Here is an 18,887-nt window from a genome sequence, read left to right on the forward strand (position 1 = left end):
CAGTTCACAAGCCTAATCGGACTAAACAACGACAAATCTGTTTGGAAGATAGGGTTGACAGGTCACTCCTGAATAGCATGCAGTGTTGAGACGTACATGAAGCCATTGTTGCTCCTAAAGGTGGTTCTACAAAATAATAAGGCATGGGAAATAAACACTTTTTCTTAGTATTTTTTTTCAGTCACATTAAAAAGGAACTCTGAGCTTTTAGTGTTCTAAAACAAGTATCACAGGACAATTTTTAGTATAGGATTTGATGTTCGGTGAAATTAAAGAATTGGTCAAGGGTCTAAATACTTTTGCAAGGCACAATACTAAGAGACTTCATTCATTACTGGTATTTTTTAAAATGTTTTTCCTGTCCAGCTTGAAATGTTTTGGAATTCCTCCAAAAAGTTCAAACAATATTTTTGTTTCAATCATTAGGCCATGCTCGTGGCTTAAGTTTGCAAGGATCTAATCTAGTCCGGAATCAGCAGAAGTCCTCTCTGCCTGTTTTCGATGAAAACGAGGTGGTGCCGACCGAGTCTGAGAGTATAAACCGAGAATCTTGGATCGCACCTCCTAGCATCAGAGAAAAAGAGAATGAGGAGGATCCCAGAAAATGGAGCAAAACAAAGGTATTGGGGTGTGGCCTAAATTTATTTTGCACTATAAAGTGTGATGGGGAAAGTGACAAATGTTTGCATAAAGTCAATTTGTTGTAGTGATTCTTGTTTTAAAGCTATTGGAACTGAAGTATACTTATACTCCCTTCATCTCTGTACTAGAGAAAGCAGGATCTGAAAATTGAAGGCTGTTTTTGATCAAGTGAATCATTCTGAACAACTTAAAACTTTCAGTCTTTTAACTCCTATATGTTGTTTTTAATTTACATACTGTTTCTTTTTTATGGCATATCAGTAACAAGGTTAGTTTTGTGTGAGAGAAAAGGGAAAGAGTTTAAAAAAAAAAAACAAAAAAAAAACACAAAAACATTGTGAATATTACACCAATCTGGTCAACCTATTGCATTACTGTATGTTTATGGTGGGAGAGTACCATGTAAAAACATACACTTCCAACTTGCTCTTTTGCTGCTGTCTTGTATGCACTTGAGTAGTGTTTGTATTTAATATAACGACACTTTTTTATAAGTCTTTTAGTGTATCCATTTTTACATTTTTTTATCTGTAGGTTTGGCAATCTCGCCAATAAGAATATACATTATAGAAATTATGAGTAAAATTATTTGTTCACAGCAGATCTGTATCACTGAAGTGTATTACAAACAGGTTAGAAAGAAAGCCAACTCAGTTCTGTCAGAGAGCAGCCATCCTCTTCACTCTAAATTCCAGCTGTTCCTGGCAGGCTGCAGATTTAGGTTTCCAAAGGTAGAGTAACAAGTTTAAGAACTCTTTTATTCCTAGAACTATAAGCATTTTTAAATTATGTTACTTGCAGGGATGCTGCTAAATGTTAAATTATGTATTGTTTTGTGTAGTGTTGAAAGTAATTCTTCTTTATATAATCTTAAGTGTGGGTTTATGCAATAACATTGGAGATGTCTTTGTGTTGAATCTCTGTAACAATGTCTTCTTCTTATTGTACTTTTCCTGCTGGAAACAAATCTCCCTCTGCGATAATAGTCTACCTAACTTTACATTAGGATTGTTTGTTTCAGATGGGCTTCTAAGAGTTTCCTTAAATATGTTATATTGCCCTCCTTTGGTTGTTTAATATTTTTTTTGGATGTGCTGTGGTTGTCTTTCCACCATAGTGTTTAGCTCCTAGGATTATGGACTTAAGAACCAAACAGTTCTATAGTAATTTAATTTGGCTTCATCTGTGTTGAATATAATCTTTTTGTATACTGTTTTTAGAATGTTTGAGTTAACGTACCATGTGTTAGATTATCTTTTAAGTGGAGTTCTTAGTTGTGCTCTGTTTAGTCACCAAGAGTCTCTTGGTATTGAATAACTTCATTTTCCCCCCCTAAGTGTTTAACATATTAATAATGTTTTGTGTTTCTAGGTTTACATTTTAATACCCTTTGTTTGTGTCTCTAGCTTTCAGGTGCTGCATGTTCAGCTACTACTTCTCTAAATAACAAGACTGATTTTGTTCCATTTGTGGAGGAGTCGGATCAGTTGTCTGTTATGTAAGTTGTATTGAATGTTGTGAATATTTTTTTCTCTTTTTGCTTTCAATTGTTTTTAAGTCAATATTTATATAGTAGGCTATAATATATACACAATATTTACTAGTTTGTTATAGATGGTCCTACTATGAGGCCTTTTAAATGTTGACTGACTGTTTTGGTTTTTAAAATTGGATATTACATTGGTAATGACCTTTTGTATTGGGCTGAATGGCCGATTCATGCTCATACTTGTGTAAAATGAAGTGTGCAGGGTCCCCTGTAAGGTAACCACATGCAGTGCTACACAGGTGATGGCAGAGGGCAGAGCCAAGGAGGATAGATCCTTTAATTTTATTGATTTATCTTCAGTCCTTTAGTTGCAGTTGTCATTGAAGATGAATTTTTAGTGAATCATTGCCTCTTCAAGTAAACTTTAAAAGGAAAGCCCAAATCTACAGTGTGAGAGATCATTCCCTGTTAACTTTGCATTGTCTTATGAAGTGCTTGGATGTGATATTCTCATTATATAGGCTGAAGATATATTTAACATTTAAATATATAATCCTTGTTGACTTTGCTGCACAGTTAGGCATCTGCTTTTTAAGGAGAAAGTAGGGTGAAATGACACCTTTTATTGGCTAACTAAACAGATTACAAATGCAAGGTTTCGAGGCAACTAAGGCCCCTTCATAGCTTGCATTTGTAATCCACTTAGTTAGCCAATAAAAGGTGTCATTTCACCCAACTTACTCCTCTATTAATCTATGGCTAACACGGTACAACACTCTACTGCTATTGGTCTTTTTAAAGAAGAAAATTTAATTTAGACTAGTGTATTAGTTGTTGGGATCCGAGCCATGACCAAAATTTGGTGAAATTAACTTACATTTTTGGCAATAATACTCAAGGAAATAACTGAATGAACTTAAAATTCAAACAAGGTTTGTTTATTTTTTTGTGTTGCTCATGTACACTCTGGCCACTTCATTAGGTGCATCTAACAGCATTTGCTTGTTAAGACTAATAGCCTGCTCCTACAGCCACAATCAAGAGGTTTAGTAGTTTTACCGAACATTTGAATGAACAAGATCTGAAATCTAAGTAATTTTGTCTGTTGCATAATTGTTTGTGGCCATCCTTGGTGGTTCCAGCATCTCAAACAGCTATCCTCCTGTGATTTTAACCCACACATAGTAGTATACAGTTCACAGTTCTGTATACACATAGTAGTATACAGATATTATAAGGAGGAAAAAAACATCCAGGCTACAGTAGTTCTTTTGGTGAGAACACCATGTTATGAGAGAGGTCAGCAAAGACTGGTTAGTCATAATTGCTGAAGCCAACTGAAAGCCTACAAATATGTGGGATCAGAGTTGTTTACAATAATGGTGTGCAAAATGGTATTTCTGAACAGACAGTGCTTCTGATCTTTAAGCAGATAGGCTACATAATCAAAATACCACTCTGGGTTTCACTTTTCTTAGCTAAGAACAGGAATATGTGGGTACAGTGACTGTTTGATCACGAATGTTGTCTGGAGTTGCAGAATCTGGATTTATGTTCTAACAAGCAAAGTAGAGTCAAACAGTCAAAGTTCATGGACCTGTTAGAATATTAGACCAATCTAGACAAGAATAGGCCATTCAGCCCAACAAAGCTTACCAATCTTATCCACTTAATTCTTAAAAAATAAAAAGTCTAGTTTTGAAACTTCCTAAAGTCTTACTGTCTACTACGCTATTTTGTAACTTATTCCAACTGTCTATCAATCTGTTTTGCTGTTTGTTAATGGTATAGGAATGAGGTGATTGTGTAATGATATGACAATGTTCTCTTTCACACATTAGACATCTTAATAGCAATTCATACCAATTCATCAACTCAATGACACAGAATGCTTAATTGCATTGTTACCGACAAGCATGTCCTTTTTCAAAAGGATGCTTCATCAGGGTAATGTTCCATATCACAAAGTGAGTATCACATAGTTTTATGACTATGACAGCGACTAGTTGACTTCACTGGCCTTTGGAGTCCCTAGGTCTCAGTTTTGTAGAGCACCTTTGGTATGAGAGCTGCAACATGAATGTGTGGACAATCAAAATTGACTGAGTCAATATGGACTAAAATTCCCAAAGCATGTTTTCATCCCCTTGAAGCCCAGCATTGAAAACTTTGGACTGTTCTGATAGCAAAAGGAAGTCCTACCTAGTACCTAATAACTGTCCGTTTAGCTGTATATCTGTCAATACTACTTTGTGTTACTGTTTATGTGTTTTTTTCAAAAAGTGTTGTTTGGTGGAACTAATTGACATCCTTGATGCTAACTATGTCGATGGCTGTCCACTTGCAGAACGCCATGTAAAATCAATCCATCTGTGAATAATGTACTATCTGCACGTAAACCTGGAAAAAATGAAGACTTGCTTGAGAAGGTTCAAGTTGAACCAAAGGAGGAAGGAGACATTAAAGTTATGTATTGTAAACAACTACTGTATGGTGGTGCCAGTGAATTCTGCTTTGAAGAGGTCAGAGCAGAACTTTTCAGAAAGAAAGGTAATGAAAATTTTCATGTATAAAAAAACTTAGTGTTTTGACTTCCATCCAGGTGATTAGATATCTGTAACATGATTAATATGAAACTGTACCTTTTTTGGATTGATGGCATCATGGCTAGGTTGTAGCAATCACTGCTGTGTCAGACCTGCCATATCACTTTTATAATCTACTCTGGTGCTGGTCAGCCTCATCAGTATGGTGTCACAACATTTTAATGTGGTTATTAACTATATTTAGATATACATTATTGGAATAAGGAATCACCCATGAGGGCAGTTGTGGTTTACAGTTCCCAAGACAGGTTTGTTTTGGCCCCTTTGTTAGACAGTCCTGTTACTGTTGGTGCCTTTCTAACTCCATTTGTCAGAGTTTTAAAGCTAGCTTACGTGTAGGGTTTGTGTTTTATTTTTTTATGCATGGGGTTTATTTATTTATTTATTTTTTTGCATCCACAAATGTTTACAGAATGAGGTAAATGTAGAAAATAGATTTGCAACTAACCTTAAAGTATATATGATAATTCTTCCTTGATCATAACACTCCATCCTTGTGAGTGAGATAATTAGTGGACATGACAGGAAGCTGCCCCAGTGCTGCCGTGGGAACAAAAATCAACCTATGACTGAGTCAAACAGATCCTCTCCACACATCCCTGTGTGTATTAGATTCACAGGGGAGACAAGCTTATTCACATTTTTGTTGGATAACCTGCTGATCCTTATTTTGGGGAGTTTGAGGAGAGAGAGAGAGAGAGAGAGAGAGAGAGAGAGAGAGACTTCATCACTGGCCAATGCCAGTTTTATGGTGCTGTTGCCGAAGACTGGTAGAACACTACAGTATATAACTTTGAGTCGGAGAGCATGTTAAACTTAACAACTGCAGAGTATTTCTGATTACATGATTAGGAGTTACAGGGCAAATTACATGAGATCTCTGCAGAGTTTAACATTTCTAAACCATTGCAATCTCCCTGCATTTTGACAAACAATTTACTGTATTGCAATTCTGGTGAATGTACAAATATTTTTCCAGGTAGGGGAAGTGAAGCAGTTAACCTGGTGAACCACCCAGGCCTGCCTCTAGACAACATTTTGCCTTATTTAAGAGTTTTATTTAGTCTTGGCAGGACTTGAATTTTTTTTTTTAATTTATCAAGTGATTAATTTTCTTTCAGCATTTTCTGCACTAGATGAAAAAAATGAAAAAATGCGGCGGGAAATAGAAGAGAAGCAAAAACTTGTGCAGCAGTTGCTAGCTAAAAGGCAGCTGGACACTTCCAAGGTAAAATTATGTCCTAGACATTTTTTGATTTTGCTTAGATGTATTCATTTTCATCATGCTATGAATTTAACATTTGCAAGAATGTTTAGTTTGTTAGCAAAACCTTTTCAGTGAAGAGTAGAGTGTCTTGACACAAGACTAACTTTTAATTTAAAATAAGTGTCTGGTCATTTGCAGCTCTGAACTAAGAGAAAATATATTTATTTTAATCAGTTTACACATTTTTCACAATTTTAAAACTGAAAAATGTGGAATTATACTGAATTTGACCTAACTACTTTTACGATGTGGAATGGAGCAGCTTACATGTGCAGGCTTGTTTTCAAAACAGGTATTGCCTGAACGCAGTCAAAGTGAACCAGGTTGTGTGTCAAGTACACAAGCACCAAAAGTAAACTTAAATGACCAGAGAACCTACGAAGAGCCAGAGTTTGGTGCCTTCCCAACACCCAGGTAAACCGATCTTTCATAGGTCCATTGTAAAATTTTCCAGTATGAGGGAAAAACTGAGTTGATTTTCTCTACTGTTGCACTTCAGTTTAAAATTTTCTTCTTTGAATTACATAAATATAATATTGCTCAAAAAAATTAAAGGAACATTTTTTTATTCAGAGTACAGCATCAAGTCAATGAAACTTCTGGGTTATTGATTTGGTCAGTTAAGTAGTAGAGGGGGTTGTTAATCCGTTTCAGCTTCTTTGGTGTTAATTAAATTAGCAACAGGTGCACGAGACGGCTCCCAAAACAGGAATGGTTTAACAGGTGGAGACCACTGCCATTTTTCCCTCCTCATCTATTTTGTCACTAGTTTTGCATTTGGCTACGGTCAGTGTCACTACTGGTAGCATGAGGTGATACCTGGTCCCTACAGAGGTTACACAGGTAGTCCAACTTCTCCAGGATGGCACATCAATACGTGCCTCCCATTGTCAGAAGGTTTGCTGCGACTCCCAGCTCAGTCTCAAGGGCACGGAGGAGATTCCAGGAGACAGGCAGTTACTCTAGGAGAGCTGGACAAGGCCATAGAAGGTCCTTAAACCATCAGCAGTACCGGTATCTGCTCCTTTGGGCAAGGAGAAACTGTATGAGCACTGCCAGAGCGCTTCAAAATGACCTCAAGCAGGCCACTGGCGTGAATGTCACTGACCAAACAATAGGAAACAGGTTTCATGAGGGTGGCCTGAGGGCCTAACATCCTCTAGTGGGCCCTGTGCTCACTGTCTGGCACTGTGGAGCTCGATTGGTATTTGCCATAGAATACCAGAATTAGCAGGTCCACCACTGGCACCCTGTGCTTTTCACAGATGAGAGCAGGTTCACCCTGAGCACATGTGACAGACGTAACATTGCTCAGCATGACCGGTTTGGTGGTGGGTCAGTGATGGTCTGGGGAGGCATATACATGGAGGGAGGCACTGACCTCTACAGGCTAGATAGTGGCACCTTAACTTCCTTTAGATACCAGGATGAAACCTTTGGACCCATTGTCAGACTCTATACTGGTGCAGTGTGTCCTGGGTTCCTCCTGGTGCACAACAATGCCCGGCCTCATGTGGCGAAAGTATGCAGCAGTTCTTAGTGGATGAAGGAATTGATACCATTGACCGGCCCCCAAGCTCGCTTGCCTGACCTAAATCCAATAGAACACCTCTGGGTGGGACATTATGTTTCATTCCATCTGATGCCTCAGACTGTCCAGGAGCTCAGTGATGCCCTGGTCCAGATCTGGGAGGAGATCCCCCTGGACACCATCCATCATCTCATTAGGAGCAGGCCTCCCGAGAGGCGTGGTTAGGCATGCCTACAAGCACATGGAGGCCATACAAACTACTGAGTATGATTTGGAGTTACTGCAATGAAATTTCTGCAAAATGGACTTGCCTGCCGCATCATTTTTTCACTTTGATTTTAGAGGTGTCTTTGAATTCAGCCCTCTGTATGTTGATAATTTTCATTTCCATTAAATGATGTCCCATCCTTTCGTTCCTAACACATTACCCAGTCCATAGCAGTAGAGACATCCAGCAAGATTTTTTTTTTTTTTTTCTTTTTTACCCCATTGAGATTCGATGTGTTTTCAAAGTGTTCCTTCAAATATGTTAAAGAGAAGCAAAACCCTTGTTATCCTTATTCCTATTTCTTTGGTTGAGTATTAGAATAATCAATAGGGTAAGAAGTTGGTTAAACCCAAGTAATAAATGGTAGAATTAACTATAATCTTCCTCCTATTATGAAGTGTTTGATTTAAGCTTGCTAAATCCGCTTTAATTCTGTGTTCCCCCCCCATGAAGTTGGTCAGTTAATTTTAAATTGTTTTCTTTCACAAACAAACTCGTACAGCAATCAAAATGTCGCTATCATGTTTATCTGCAGGGATGTCAAGTCTATGGATTTCTTAAAAGAAGAGGCTTCTTGTGAAGGTAGTTTTTAATTCTTTCCTAACTAATGTTCAATCTGCATTATGAAGTGCATCTATTTTAAAGCGATTAATAAACTATTTTTCAAGGTGGTTGAACTGACAATAATCTAACCTCCTGAACTTTACATCATTTTCCATATTCAGGATCAAAGTCTGTGTATCCCTGACCTTTCTAGGGTAGGGCAGGTTTGAGACTTTGCCTACTAGTAAGGTTCAGGTAATTTCTACAATATGTAAAGCGGGAAGTTTGCTGGAAGACATTACCAGAGCAAGCTACGTGTCACTATAAAACATGTGTAAATTGTATCTAGCATGTTTACAGTAATAATCAATAGAGTAATAATCTACAGAATGTAAAAAAGGCTGAGAAAATTTTTTTTAATTCATACCCTACTGTTTTTTCCTGTTAAAGCTGAATAAAATTTTACTTTAGGAGAGTTGAGCATTCAACAGAAAGCTGTAACTTAAAAAAAATTTAGATATTAAAATATAATAAACACATTATCAGCTCATATGGCACAGTAGTGCAGACAGACTACTGCTGCCACTGTACTGATCCAGCGTACTAGTTTCAAATACATCACCTGATTGTCAGTCTATGTGGACTTTGCATGTTTTTCTTGTGCCTGTCTGCTTTGTTTCTTAATTGGAGGAAACCGGTTTGAGAATGACTAAGAGTTCTTAATTTGTCAGTGAACATATTTTCTTTGAGATTACCACGAACTCTTGCCAAAAACCAAATGAAACTACTGGAAGACTATAAGAGAACTTAAAACGGAATTGTGGCATCATAGATAAAGGTGAAAGGTGGAGATATGCTGTTGAGAGGAGAGGAATGAAGGTCAGTAGGAACAAAACAGAATACATGTGTGTGTGAATGAGAGGGAGGTCAGTGGAATAGTGAGGATGAGGGGAGTAGAGTTGGCGAAGGTGCATGAGTTTACATACTTGGGATCAACAGTACAGAGTAATGAGGATTGTGGAAGAGAGGTGAAAAAGAGAGTGCAGACAGAGTGAAATGGTTGGAGAAGAGTGTCAGGAGTGATTTGTGACAGACAAATATCAGGAAGAGTGAAAGGAAAGGTCTACAGGACGGTAATGAGACCAGCTATGTTATATGGGCTGGAGACGGTGGCATTGACCAGAAAGCAGGAGACAGAGCTGGAGGTGGCAGAGTTAAAGATGCTAAGATTTGCATTGGGTTTGACGAGGATGGACAGGATTAGAAATGAGGGCATTAGAGGGTCAGCTCAAGTTGGACTATTGGGAGACAAAGTCAGAGAGGTGAGATTGAGCTGGTTTGGACATGTGTAGAAGAGAGATGCTGAGTATATTGGGAGAAGGATGCTAAGGATAGAGCTGCCAGTGAAGAGGAAAAGAGGAAGGCCAAAGCGAAGGTTTATGGATGTGTTTAGTTGTGTTTTACACCAGGAGGTGGAGTAAAGTAGACCGCTCTGAACTCTGTAATTTCAGTCCAGTTCGAATCAATCATGTTTGTATCTAGTTATAGATTGTGTGTTCATGTCTCAGTAAACATTACACAGACTTTTACCTTTGTGTAAAAAGTCTGTAAAATATAACTAGTCTTGTTTGAATTGACAAGTTAGTAAATCTGTCATTTGAACAATTCAAATGGGACTGAAATTACATAAGTGTTCCAGTAATAATTACTTTACTCAGTGGTTGAAGTGGGGGGGACGGGGAACTTTTGTTGTACTCCTTTTTGTGCATGCTAAATAACTGGGGGGGTTGGGATAGGGGATGTTGTATCCCCTTCAGCAACCGGAAGGTGTGCTGATATGCACAATTTACATGGAAAAGCCAGCCTCCTGGTGTAAAACTAATCCTATTGGACGGCCCAAATTATAAAGGAAAGTCTAAAGACAGGCAACTTGCGCCCTGTTTACTTCACTCCTGCTGCACACTTGGGCATCTCCACAGATCAACCGTTTACAATGTTCTGCCGCTGCGTGTACCGGGCAAGGGCAGTGGAAACAGGAAAGCGACATCCAATGCATATGACCATAGTAAAACGTAAGCAATTAAATAGACTCCTAAGTAACAAATTTGGATTATTTCTAAAATAGTGATTAAAAAAAAAAATGACATTGAGAAAGGAAGGTTACTTTAATGGTTTTACTTCACTACATACACTGATTTTGGGCAACATTTCTCAAAAAAAGAGTTCAGATTAAAATAAATGTGGTGATGAGTGTACTTTGTAAATGCAGCATGGATAAACACAACCCAAGATGAGAAACAAAAAGAAGAAATCTAAGTTAATCACTTTAATCCAGCAAGACAATGAAATTTTTACCCCTAAGTGCTTTAGAAAATAAGCACAACAGTCGCTACCTTTTGGCAACATACTGCTTTGCCGATGTCCCCATTTAAAGTTTGTGAGCACTGATTGAATAAGAGATTTTTCACATAAAGCAAGTGAATTAAACATTGAGGATATACTGATAACCCTGTTGCTATGGTATAAAAGAGCACTGTTTACTTGTAAGTGAATTTGCCAAGAAGAGTGAACAGTACGTAATGTGAACTAAGGAATCTTCATTACTCAACAAACAACTCTGTTGCACGTTTGCATATCTTACACATGACAGTTGTATTCAAATGTCCATCTTTTTATGCATGCAGGTCTTTAGTGTTGTAAAGTTAAGTTTTTACAGTATAGGGAAATATATATGTAACAATTTTTACACCCATCACATTTGGAGTTTTGTCATACATGTTTACAGCATTTATCATTAATTAGTAACAGACTACATGTTCAGTATTCAGCCCTAGCTTGATTCCTAGGATAGACAAAGCATTACACCTCAATCGTCTCACTTAAATTGGCTACCAAGTGGACAAAGAATCGTTGATCAGAATGAAGCTGGGGGCTAAAGCAGACACCAACTGACATCTCCATGAAAGTGCACCGGTTACAGTGGTCAGAGACAAGGCTCAGAGGGGCTGACAAATAGACATCTTCATTAAGCTCATGCTGCAAAATGCTTGCCTCTGAGCCAGAGAATGTAGGTTAGCAGTTTCCACTGACAGTTTACCACAGCACTTTGAAATGTATAAACACACAAGTCCTAAGTAAGTGATGGTGGCGGCATAATGATGAGCCAAGGCATGCATCTGGGGAGGGGTGAATGGCTGACGCCCACACATCCACGGTTACCAGCTCTTCCACTGTTCGCTTGGTATAATCTCGTTTAAAATTGTAGCATTTATGTTCTCTGTACATTATTCACAGGGAAAGCTTTTATGAATTAAGAAAAGTAGTGCGTTTCACTTACAGGTTCACCTCAGGTAATGCAAAACCTCTGTAAATCGGGGCACTGATTATCGGGGGTCTACTGTAATAAGAAATGCTACTGAGATTCTGTGGTCTAGCCACCTCTTGCCTGGTGGCAGTAGCAGTGAAAAAGGTGCTAACTGAAAAGCATTTATGCCCTAGTCAATCTGCAGAGCACCATTAATGCAAGGCTGTTTATTAGGCAAAGCTCCAGAGAACACTCCTGCGTGTATATTGCAAATATTTGGAACAATTACAGAGTCTCATGCACAGGTGCCAAGTTACTGTCACATCCATGATTTGAGTGAATCTTTAAATGATTTTTTGGAGCCGTGAATGTAAATAATGGAGGCAAGGATAATGGGTTTTTAACTAGATATTCTTAAATTGAAGAGTACCCTCCATGTTTACCACTGTAAGCTGTTCTGCACAGAATACGTAAATATAGCCTGACGTACTAAAAATGCATAGATTATTTTCCCACAATATTCAACACTGCCTGGATGTACTTGAGTGTTATGCCATGTACACATTTATTTTACCATCTGCTATCAGTTTTACATTACTTCCTCTAATTGTACTTTATTTTGCTGCTATTTTCTTACGGCTTTTTGAAACCTGCAAATTCTTTTAGGGTTTAGGGGGCCAGGATACATATTTATATATGCAACTGTGTAGACTTAAAGTTTTGTTTGCACAAATAACTGCTGGTTTTTGCCTTTCCAGTCTGTCTATCTGATATAGTGCATATTTATCTTCTCTTTGTAATTTGCTCAAGAGTACTTTTGTTATAAGACAAAGTTCTCTAAAGTTAGTGGTCTTGCTTTCCAAAGCCTTGCTGCACTGTTCTTGAGAAATGTTCATGTTCCTTACAGTCACTCCCTTGGAAGGAGAAAGTGAATACTTCCTGTTGTATTTTACAGTTTTTCAGGCTGTATTTGATGTTATGCTTTTACCATTTAACATCGTTCAGTTCTTGTTTTCTCAGTTCTCCATAAAACTTAACTTGTCTTTCCAGGCTTATATATAGTATATTAATATTATAATTGTCGTTTCCACCTACATAAACTGCAAGATTTATTTTAAAATATTGTTTTCATAACCTTTTATGTGGCGTTAGGTTTAAAGTGACTTTTTGTGTACTGTATACGGTAATCACTTAATACTGATGTTAAAACACCTTTCATTTATATTTAAAAAAAAAAAAAAACCCTTACAAATTGGAACAAAATGAAACAACTTTTATAACCCATTATAACTCATATACTATTGTAATGCTATTGCCAACAGTTTTATGTGGTCTTTTGGTTAAGACTGCTCTGGAACCATCCATCTTCTAACCCGCTGAATCCAAACACAGGGTCACGGGGGTCTGCTGGAGCCAATCCCAGCCAACACAGGGCACAAGGCAGGAAACAATCCTGGGCAGGGTGCCAACCCACCGCAGGACACACACAAACACACCCAGACACCAAGCACACACTAGGGCCAATTTAGAATTGCCAATCCACCTAACCTGCATGTCTTTGGACTGTGGGAGGAAACCGGAGCGCCCGGAGGAAACCCACGCAGACACGGGGAGAACATGCAAACTCCACGCAGGGAGGTCCTGGGAAGCGAACCCGGGTCTCCTAACTGCGAGGCAGCAGCGCTACCACTGCGCCACCGTGCCGCCCCTGCTCTGGAACCTTCCTTTCTAATGCTGTGGTAGGTTAGGTTGATGGTTAAACACTAACATTGTGTGGCATATGTCTGTGTTTTTGAGTTCTATGACAGTTTTTTGTATTCCTTAAATTATTCAAATGTTTTGTTATTGCAGAGTAGATACAAAAGCAATATTAATGTAGACAAAAAGCTAAAAGTTTCACTGGTTTACATTATACTGTGAAGTTATTTGTCAATCTAATCAGTCTTGGCTTTGTGTTAAGGAAATCTTTTAAAGATGGTTGTAAGGTTGCATTGTTTTCTTTACTTATCAAGCACCTTAAAATATAACAACACGAGAAATGAAATAGCAGTGTTCACTTACTTTAAGAATATTTGTTTTCATGTAACATTAACTTGGATTCTGGTTTAGAGGTCGTCTCCCTCCTCCCCACCCCGTAGAGATTATTTATGTCGTTATTAACACAGCCATTTAATCGAGTTCCTCACGAATTCTAGTGTTACATAGGTGAAACCTAAAGGTTTTTTTTTTTAAATATGCAATTTAGTGTCAAGTTTACAATATTTATATAATGTAATATTTGATTTTGTTGGGTTTTTGGTATGTTTTTAATTTAATTAAAGAAGCAGAATGATGAAATGACAATATGTGTTGCTCAGCTTTTCAAAATTTGCTTTGACTGGTCAACTTCTTTCTTTGTGTAGATCAATGTTTAAGTGATGGAGATGTTTTTTTGCCGCCACATTATTTGGATGATTTGGTAGTGGCTGAATGCTTTCAAGGTGGTTATACTGGTAAGACTACAATTTCAGATGTATGAATTTGTGTTTATTGTTTTATTTTCCAAAGTTTCTAAAGCCATCTCTATTAAGCTTTGCAAGAATCCCCATAAACTGAATAAGAACCACATTCTTTCCTGAATTGACATTTAGAATCTGACACCTTTTTGTTCTTGGAAAATATGTTACTGAAAGGAATAGGATGGTGTCTGAGTGCCCAGTTGTTATCATATTTTGGATGTTCTACATTAAAGGACTTCATAGAAGTAAATGTAAATAAACTACACACACAAATATTTGTTTATCCTAGGTTTGTAGTGGCTGGGAAGTAAAATTGTTAATCTCATGTTTTCATGGTGAATGGTGATAAAGTTTCTGACAGGATGAAAGCCTGTGGTGATAAATGCTAGACAATGGCAAACAATTATCAAAAACGTCCATGAAAAAGAATGTTACTCGTGTAGCATAATGCACTCATCAAGACATCCTGTTGTATGCTCATAAACTGCAAAACACTTGCATTTTGTGTTAAAATATTGTCAAATACCTATTACCAAAAAATGAAAGTAGACCGCAAACAGGAAGTCCATTTACACAGGGTTGCACATCTGAATTGAAGATAGGACTCTTGACCAATCAGGGGTAAGAGGGTGAGGTCTTCAATTCAAAAGCACAATTTTGTGTGTGTGTGTTTTTTTTTTTTCTTCATGGTCATTTTTATATTGCTTGTTCTTGCCTCGCACTGGTCACCATTAGGCACCCATTCTATCAGAAACTTTGTTTCCTCTTTCAATAGATTAAACATTTTTCTCATTACTACAAACCACATGGGATAAATAATATATTAAAACAATGTTGTTAATGTTCCCTGAAATGAGAAAAGAGTATAATTTTAATTTTCCCAGTAATGATTCATGTTTACTGAAAACAAAAATAATGAACAGAAGTGTTAGGTAAAAACCTGTTTGGGTATACTTTTGGGGGGAATCCTAGATTATTAAAAACATGAAGAATACTAGCGGTTATATAATGCTTCTGTCATATTTTTCTCAAAAGCACTTTCATATTTAAGCCATAATGCAAACAGAAATTAGACTAAGGTAATTGCAATACTCTGGTCTACCGTGACCAAATACACATTTATCTCTTACAGCAGACCTAAAATGATAATCGTCTAAATGACACACCATTCTTTTCACTTAGTGTTTAATTTGCTAATATTAAGAAGAGGTCAAGTAATTTCAAGTGCTGCTTCAGAACTCTTTTCATATAGACTCAACTCGGAGCTTAGCTACTGTTTGTGTTGAATTTGCAGACTCTCACTTTGTCCACTTGGGTTTTCTTGAAAACCTGTATTTCACCAGTCACTGATGACTGTTTAACACAACATGCTTAACTAGGTATAGAGTAACCACAACTTGGCATCCCTGACAAAAGGTAGTGTGAGCTATGCTTGTCCAGAGATTTTTCAGTATATTTAGGCTCAATTCCATGTAATGTATGTAAAAATAATTCAATGAAAAGAAGCCTATAATGTCTATAAGTGTTTCTTGTAGGTGCTAAATTGTAAAACACTTCTATTGGTTATTCACTTACAGTTAGGAATGTTTCTAAATTTAAACAAGGCTTTAATTACAGTATCTTAATGTGTTACTCTTCTTATTCCTATAGAAAGTCCATATCTCTTGTTTTTTGTTTCAGACTATAGTTCTGTTAAAATGCAAATATCATACTGTATACAGTTTTAAATTATATCAACAAACACATTTTCTGTTTCAGAACCAGTTACTGGGGTCTCTGCATCCTTTACAATTTTTGATGAAAAGGAAGCAACAGAGTCCAAAACAAAGTGAGTTTCAGTTTCAAGTTAAAACTATTCTTTCTCACAACATCCAGCTATTTTCTTTGGATTTAGTTCTCCTTATATGCTGCTTCAGTAAAGCACTCATATGTTTCTCTTGGATATTTCTAGTCTTAAGAGGACAGAAAACGTATGGTAACTTGCAATTCATTCAAAAATGCACACTCGGATGAGAAATGCTGCAGTACAATATTGTGTTCCCAAAGTAAAAGGGACAAAAAATCTTACCCAAACAAATGCCAAAACTGTTCCCCCTGACCACATCATCAACATATTGGGAGAGAGTTTCAGAGGCCAAATGTGATTTCTCATATGTATAGATCAAAAGCAAAGACCTGGAAAGCTACTTTACAATAATATATTCTTGCCATATTGTAAAAAAATCTTGAACTGTTTCTTTGAATTTCATCTTCTCTGATTTGAGATTGTATTTGACATTTTCTCATTGTGTTGAGAGGTGATTTAGGATTCCAATTTAGATGAGCAAAGCAGTATAGGATACCACAATAAATTTTTCCCTTCGATTATATTATCCCATCTGGTGTTACTCCAGATATTGCTTTTAAGGAGTTTGGAGTGATTTTTAGGGAAAAAAATCAATTTGAAAGTTAAGAAAAGTGTTAGCCCCTTTGGTAAAATTCTAGTAGAAAGAGAATTCTTCACTACTTAAAATCTTTTAATAGTGAATTCCTCAACATTTGTTGATAAAACCTTCCCACATCTTGCTTCAAAAACAGAGACTGATGAAAGGTCAGGAAAAATTGATATATTTTTCACAATTTTTAATGTGTATAGGAAAAACATTTTGTGATCATATATGTGATAGAAATTCAAAAGAAGCATAAACCATGTCAATAAACAGCTTCTGGAGAATACTGAATAGTTTATAGAATATTGTAATGTAGTTACAAATGGCTGCAACTAGTTACAGTAAAACTACCTCAATATATTCTGCATTGGTACAAAATCTTAACTAATCAGTAGACCATAGCACACCTGGTAGTTTCCCAGTAATTAGAATTAACTGAACAGATTTTAACCATCAAATTCTAGTTTGATAGAAATGTTAGTAAGGTATCAAGTTGTTAGTTCACTGTTTTGCCTGTTCTAAAATGAGAATGAGCAATACATTCTGCACAGTTACCTCACTGCAGATTATGTAGAGATCACTATTTCTGTTGTGCTCAGGTAATCGGTTTACCTTAATAAAGGTAGCTTATTAGATGTTTAATTCATGCTGACTTGAAAGATGCAGATTAACCCATTATTGGATCTTTTAGATGTGACAAGAGTTGTGACTTTACAAAAAAATCAAAATCGCCAGTCTGACCTATGTTTCGTTGACAGGAGTAACTTGATGTGCTGCACCAGGTCTGCAGTCCTTTACCAGATTTTAAATCAAGACTGACTTGGTGTTAATGAAAATTAGTTTTGTGCTTGAGTTGAACTGTTCAATTTACACATCACAAATGCTACTTCATTTACTTTAATCTCCTTTTACTGTCAATTTGGCACACTTTCTTGGTCTCTAAGGCTCTGCTTTTTGTTTTCTTTTACTCTGAACCATTACTTTGTTCCTAGATGTTGCCCATGGCCTGCAATAATTGGTCAGCTGTGTAGTTTTCTTGGTATACTTTTGGAATGACTCCATCTCCTAAAAAGGCTGTTTTACATCCTGGTTATTGATTAAAAGACTGTACCTCAAGATTACCACCAGTTAAACCAGCTGTTTAAGAAGTGCAGCCTACAAGGCTTTATCTTATGTATGTTATTTTCAATTAAAACATTTTCACTTTCTCTGTACAGGAACATGATGTCTCATTTTAATACCTTTTGTTGCTAACAATAAATATAACATGCAGACCCAAGTAGTAATAAATAGCAGACAAGTGTAATCAATTTAGCCTTAATTCCAGATATGACTCCAGATTGGAATTTTACATGGCATGACAAGTGATTACATCATAGAATACTCAGTGATTATTTTTTCTTTACTTCATTCATTAGTATCTTTAGGCATACTTCAAGGAACCGAGTACTTATTCTGTAAAGTGATGATTTGTGTGTAGAGGAATTAAGGTTTGGCTTGGGGTTTAGAATCTGATGTTGCCGTTGCCAGCAAACACTCTGTGGCTTCATTGCTGTTCAAGGTGTAGGCCAGTAACATAATGAGAAAGATACCTGCGAAGACCAAGTCAGAATTTGACATGGGTCAATGATGTTAACAAGTTCAGTTGATCACGTTTTTCTTTTACTTATTTGTCAGGTTTATAATTTGCTCCTCTGACTTGCCTAACTTGTATTTAGCCTCATTTTGGAAGGTTGAACTATTTAATATTGCTGAAAGATAAGCCGAACATACTGCAGAACAGATGGCACACACATACACTGTAAAAGCATGGAAAGATGGTGATCTTGACTCGAACGAATGCTGGAAAGCTCATTTTAAAAAATGCTGCACAGTTTTATGTTGCCTAGTCTGTCTTGTATGTCTTTTACTGTGTATGTGTGTGTGTTTTGTTTAGTAAAGCTGATTTTGTAACTTAAAAATGGTTGCTACCAGTTATTTAAAGGTCTTTTGCTGTGCTAACAGTAATGCTGCTGGCAGAAACACTGTCTTGGAGATGCTTCACTGAGCAGTTTAATTTCTGATAAACACAGCCCACACCCCCCCTTGATAGTAATATCTACTTTATGTATGAAGGTACATTTGTGATTCACTACCACCCTGCATAACCCATATCTTTTAAAATATATGGAAACAGAATAAACAATTGCCTCACTTTTTAATTTTACTTTCAGTTTAAAATAAAAACACATTACTTATTTTTAGTGTAAAGTAGCCGTCTCCTGAGGCTCTGCCCGCGTAGTAGTGAAACAGGACAGGGCGGAGGGCCCT

At 36.9% G+C, this 18,887-nt stretch overlaps 1 protein-coding gene and 1 long non-coding RNA gene across 2 annotated transcripts in view; one reads left to right on the top strand and one right to left on the bottom strand.

Annotated features, from left to right (window-relative positions):
- Positions 1-18,887, top strand: part of bub1bb (BUB1 mitotic checkpoint serine/threonine kinase Bb) — a 62,550-nt gene that overhangs the window by 14,667 nt on the left and 28,996 nt on the right. Inside the window, exons 7-14 of the mRNA XM_039742037.1 lie at positions 427-620; positions 2,049-2,140; positions 4,479-4,681; positions 5,859-5,965; positions 6,297-6,418; positions 8,339-8,385; positions 14,053-14,142; positions 15,907-15,976. Coding sequence (XP_039597971.1) covers positions 427-620; positions 2,049-2,140; positions 4,479-4,681; positions 5,859-5,965; positions 6,297-6,418; positions 8,339-8,385; positions 14,053-14,142; positions 15,907-15,976 — 925 coding nt within the window. The remainder of the gene's footprint in view (positions 1-426; positions 621-2,048; positions 2,141-4,478; positions 4,682-5,858; positions 5,966-6,296; positions 6,419-8,338; positions 8,386-14,052; positions 14,143-15,906; positions 15,977-18,887) is intronic.
- The window catches only part of LOC120518984, a 66,966-nt gene that overhangs the window by 4,686 nt on the left and 43,393 nt on the right, over positions 1-18,887 (bottom strand). The window lies entirely within an intron of this gene.

Source organism: Polypterus senegalus, chromosome 18 (assembly GCF_016835505.1).
Source record: "Polypterus senegalus isolate Bchr_013 chromosome 18, ASM1683550v1, whole genome shotgun sequence".
NCBI lineage: Eukaryota > Metazoa > Chordata > Cladistia > Polypteriformes > Polypteridae > Polypterus > Polypterus senegalus.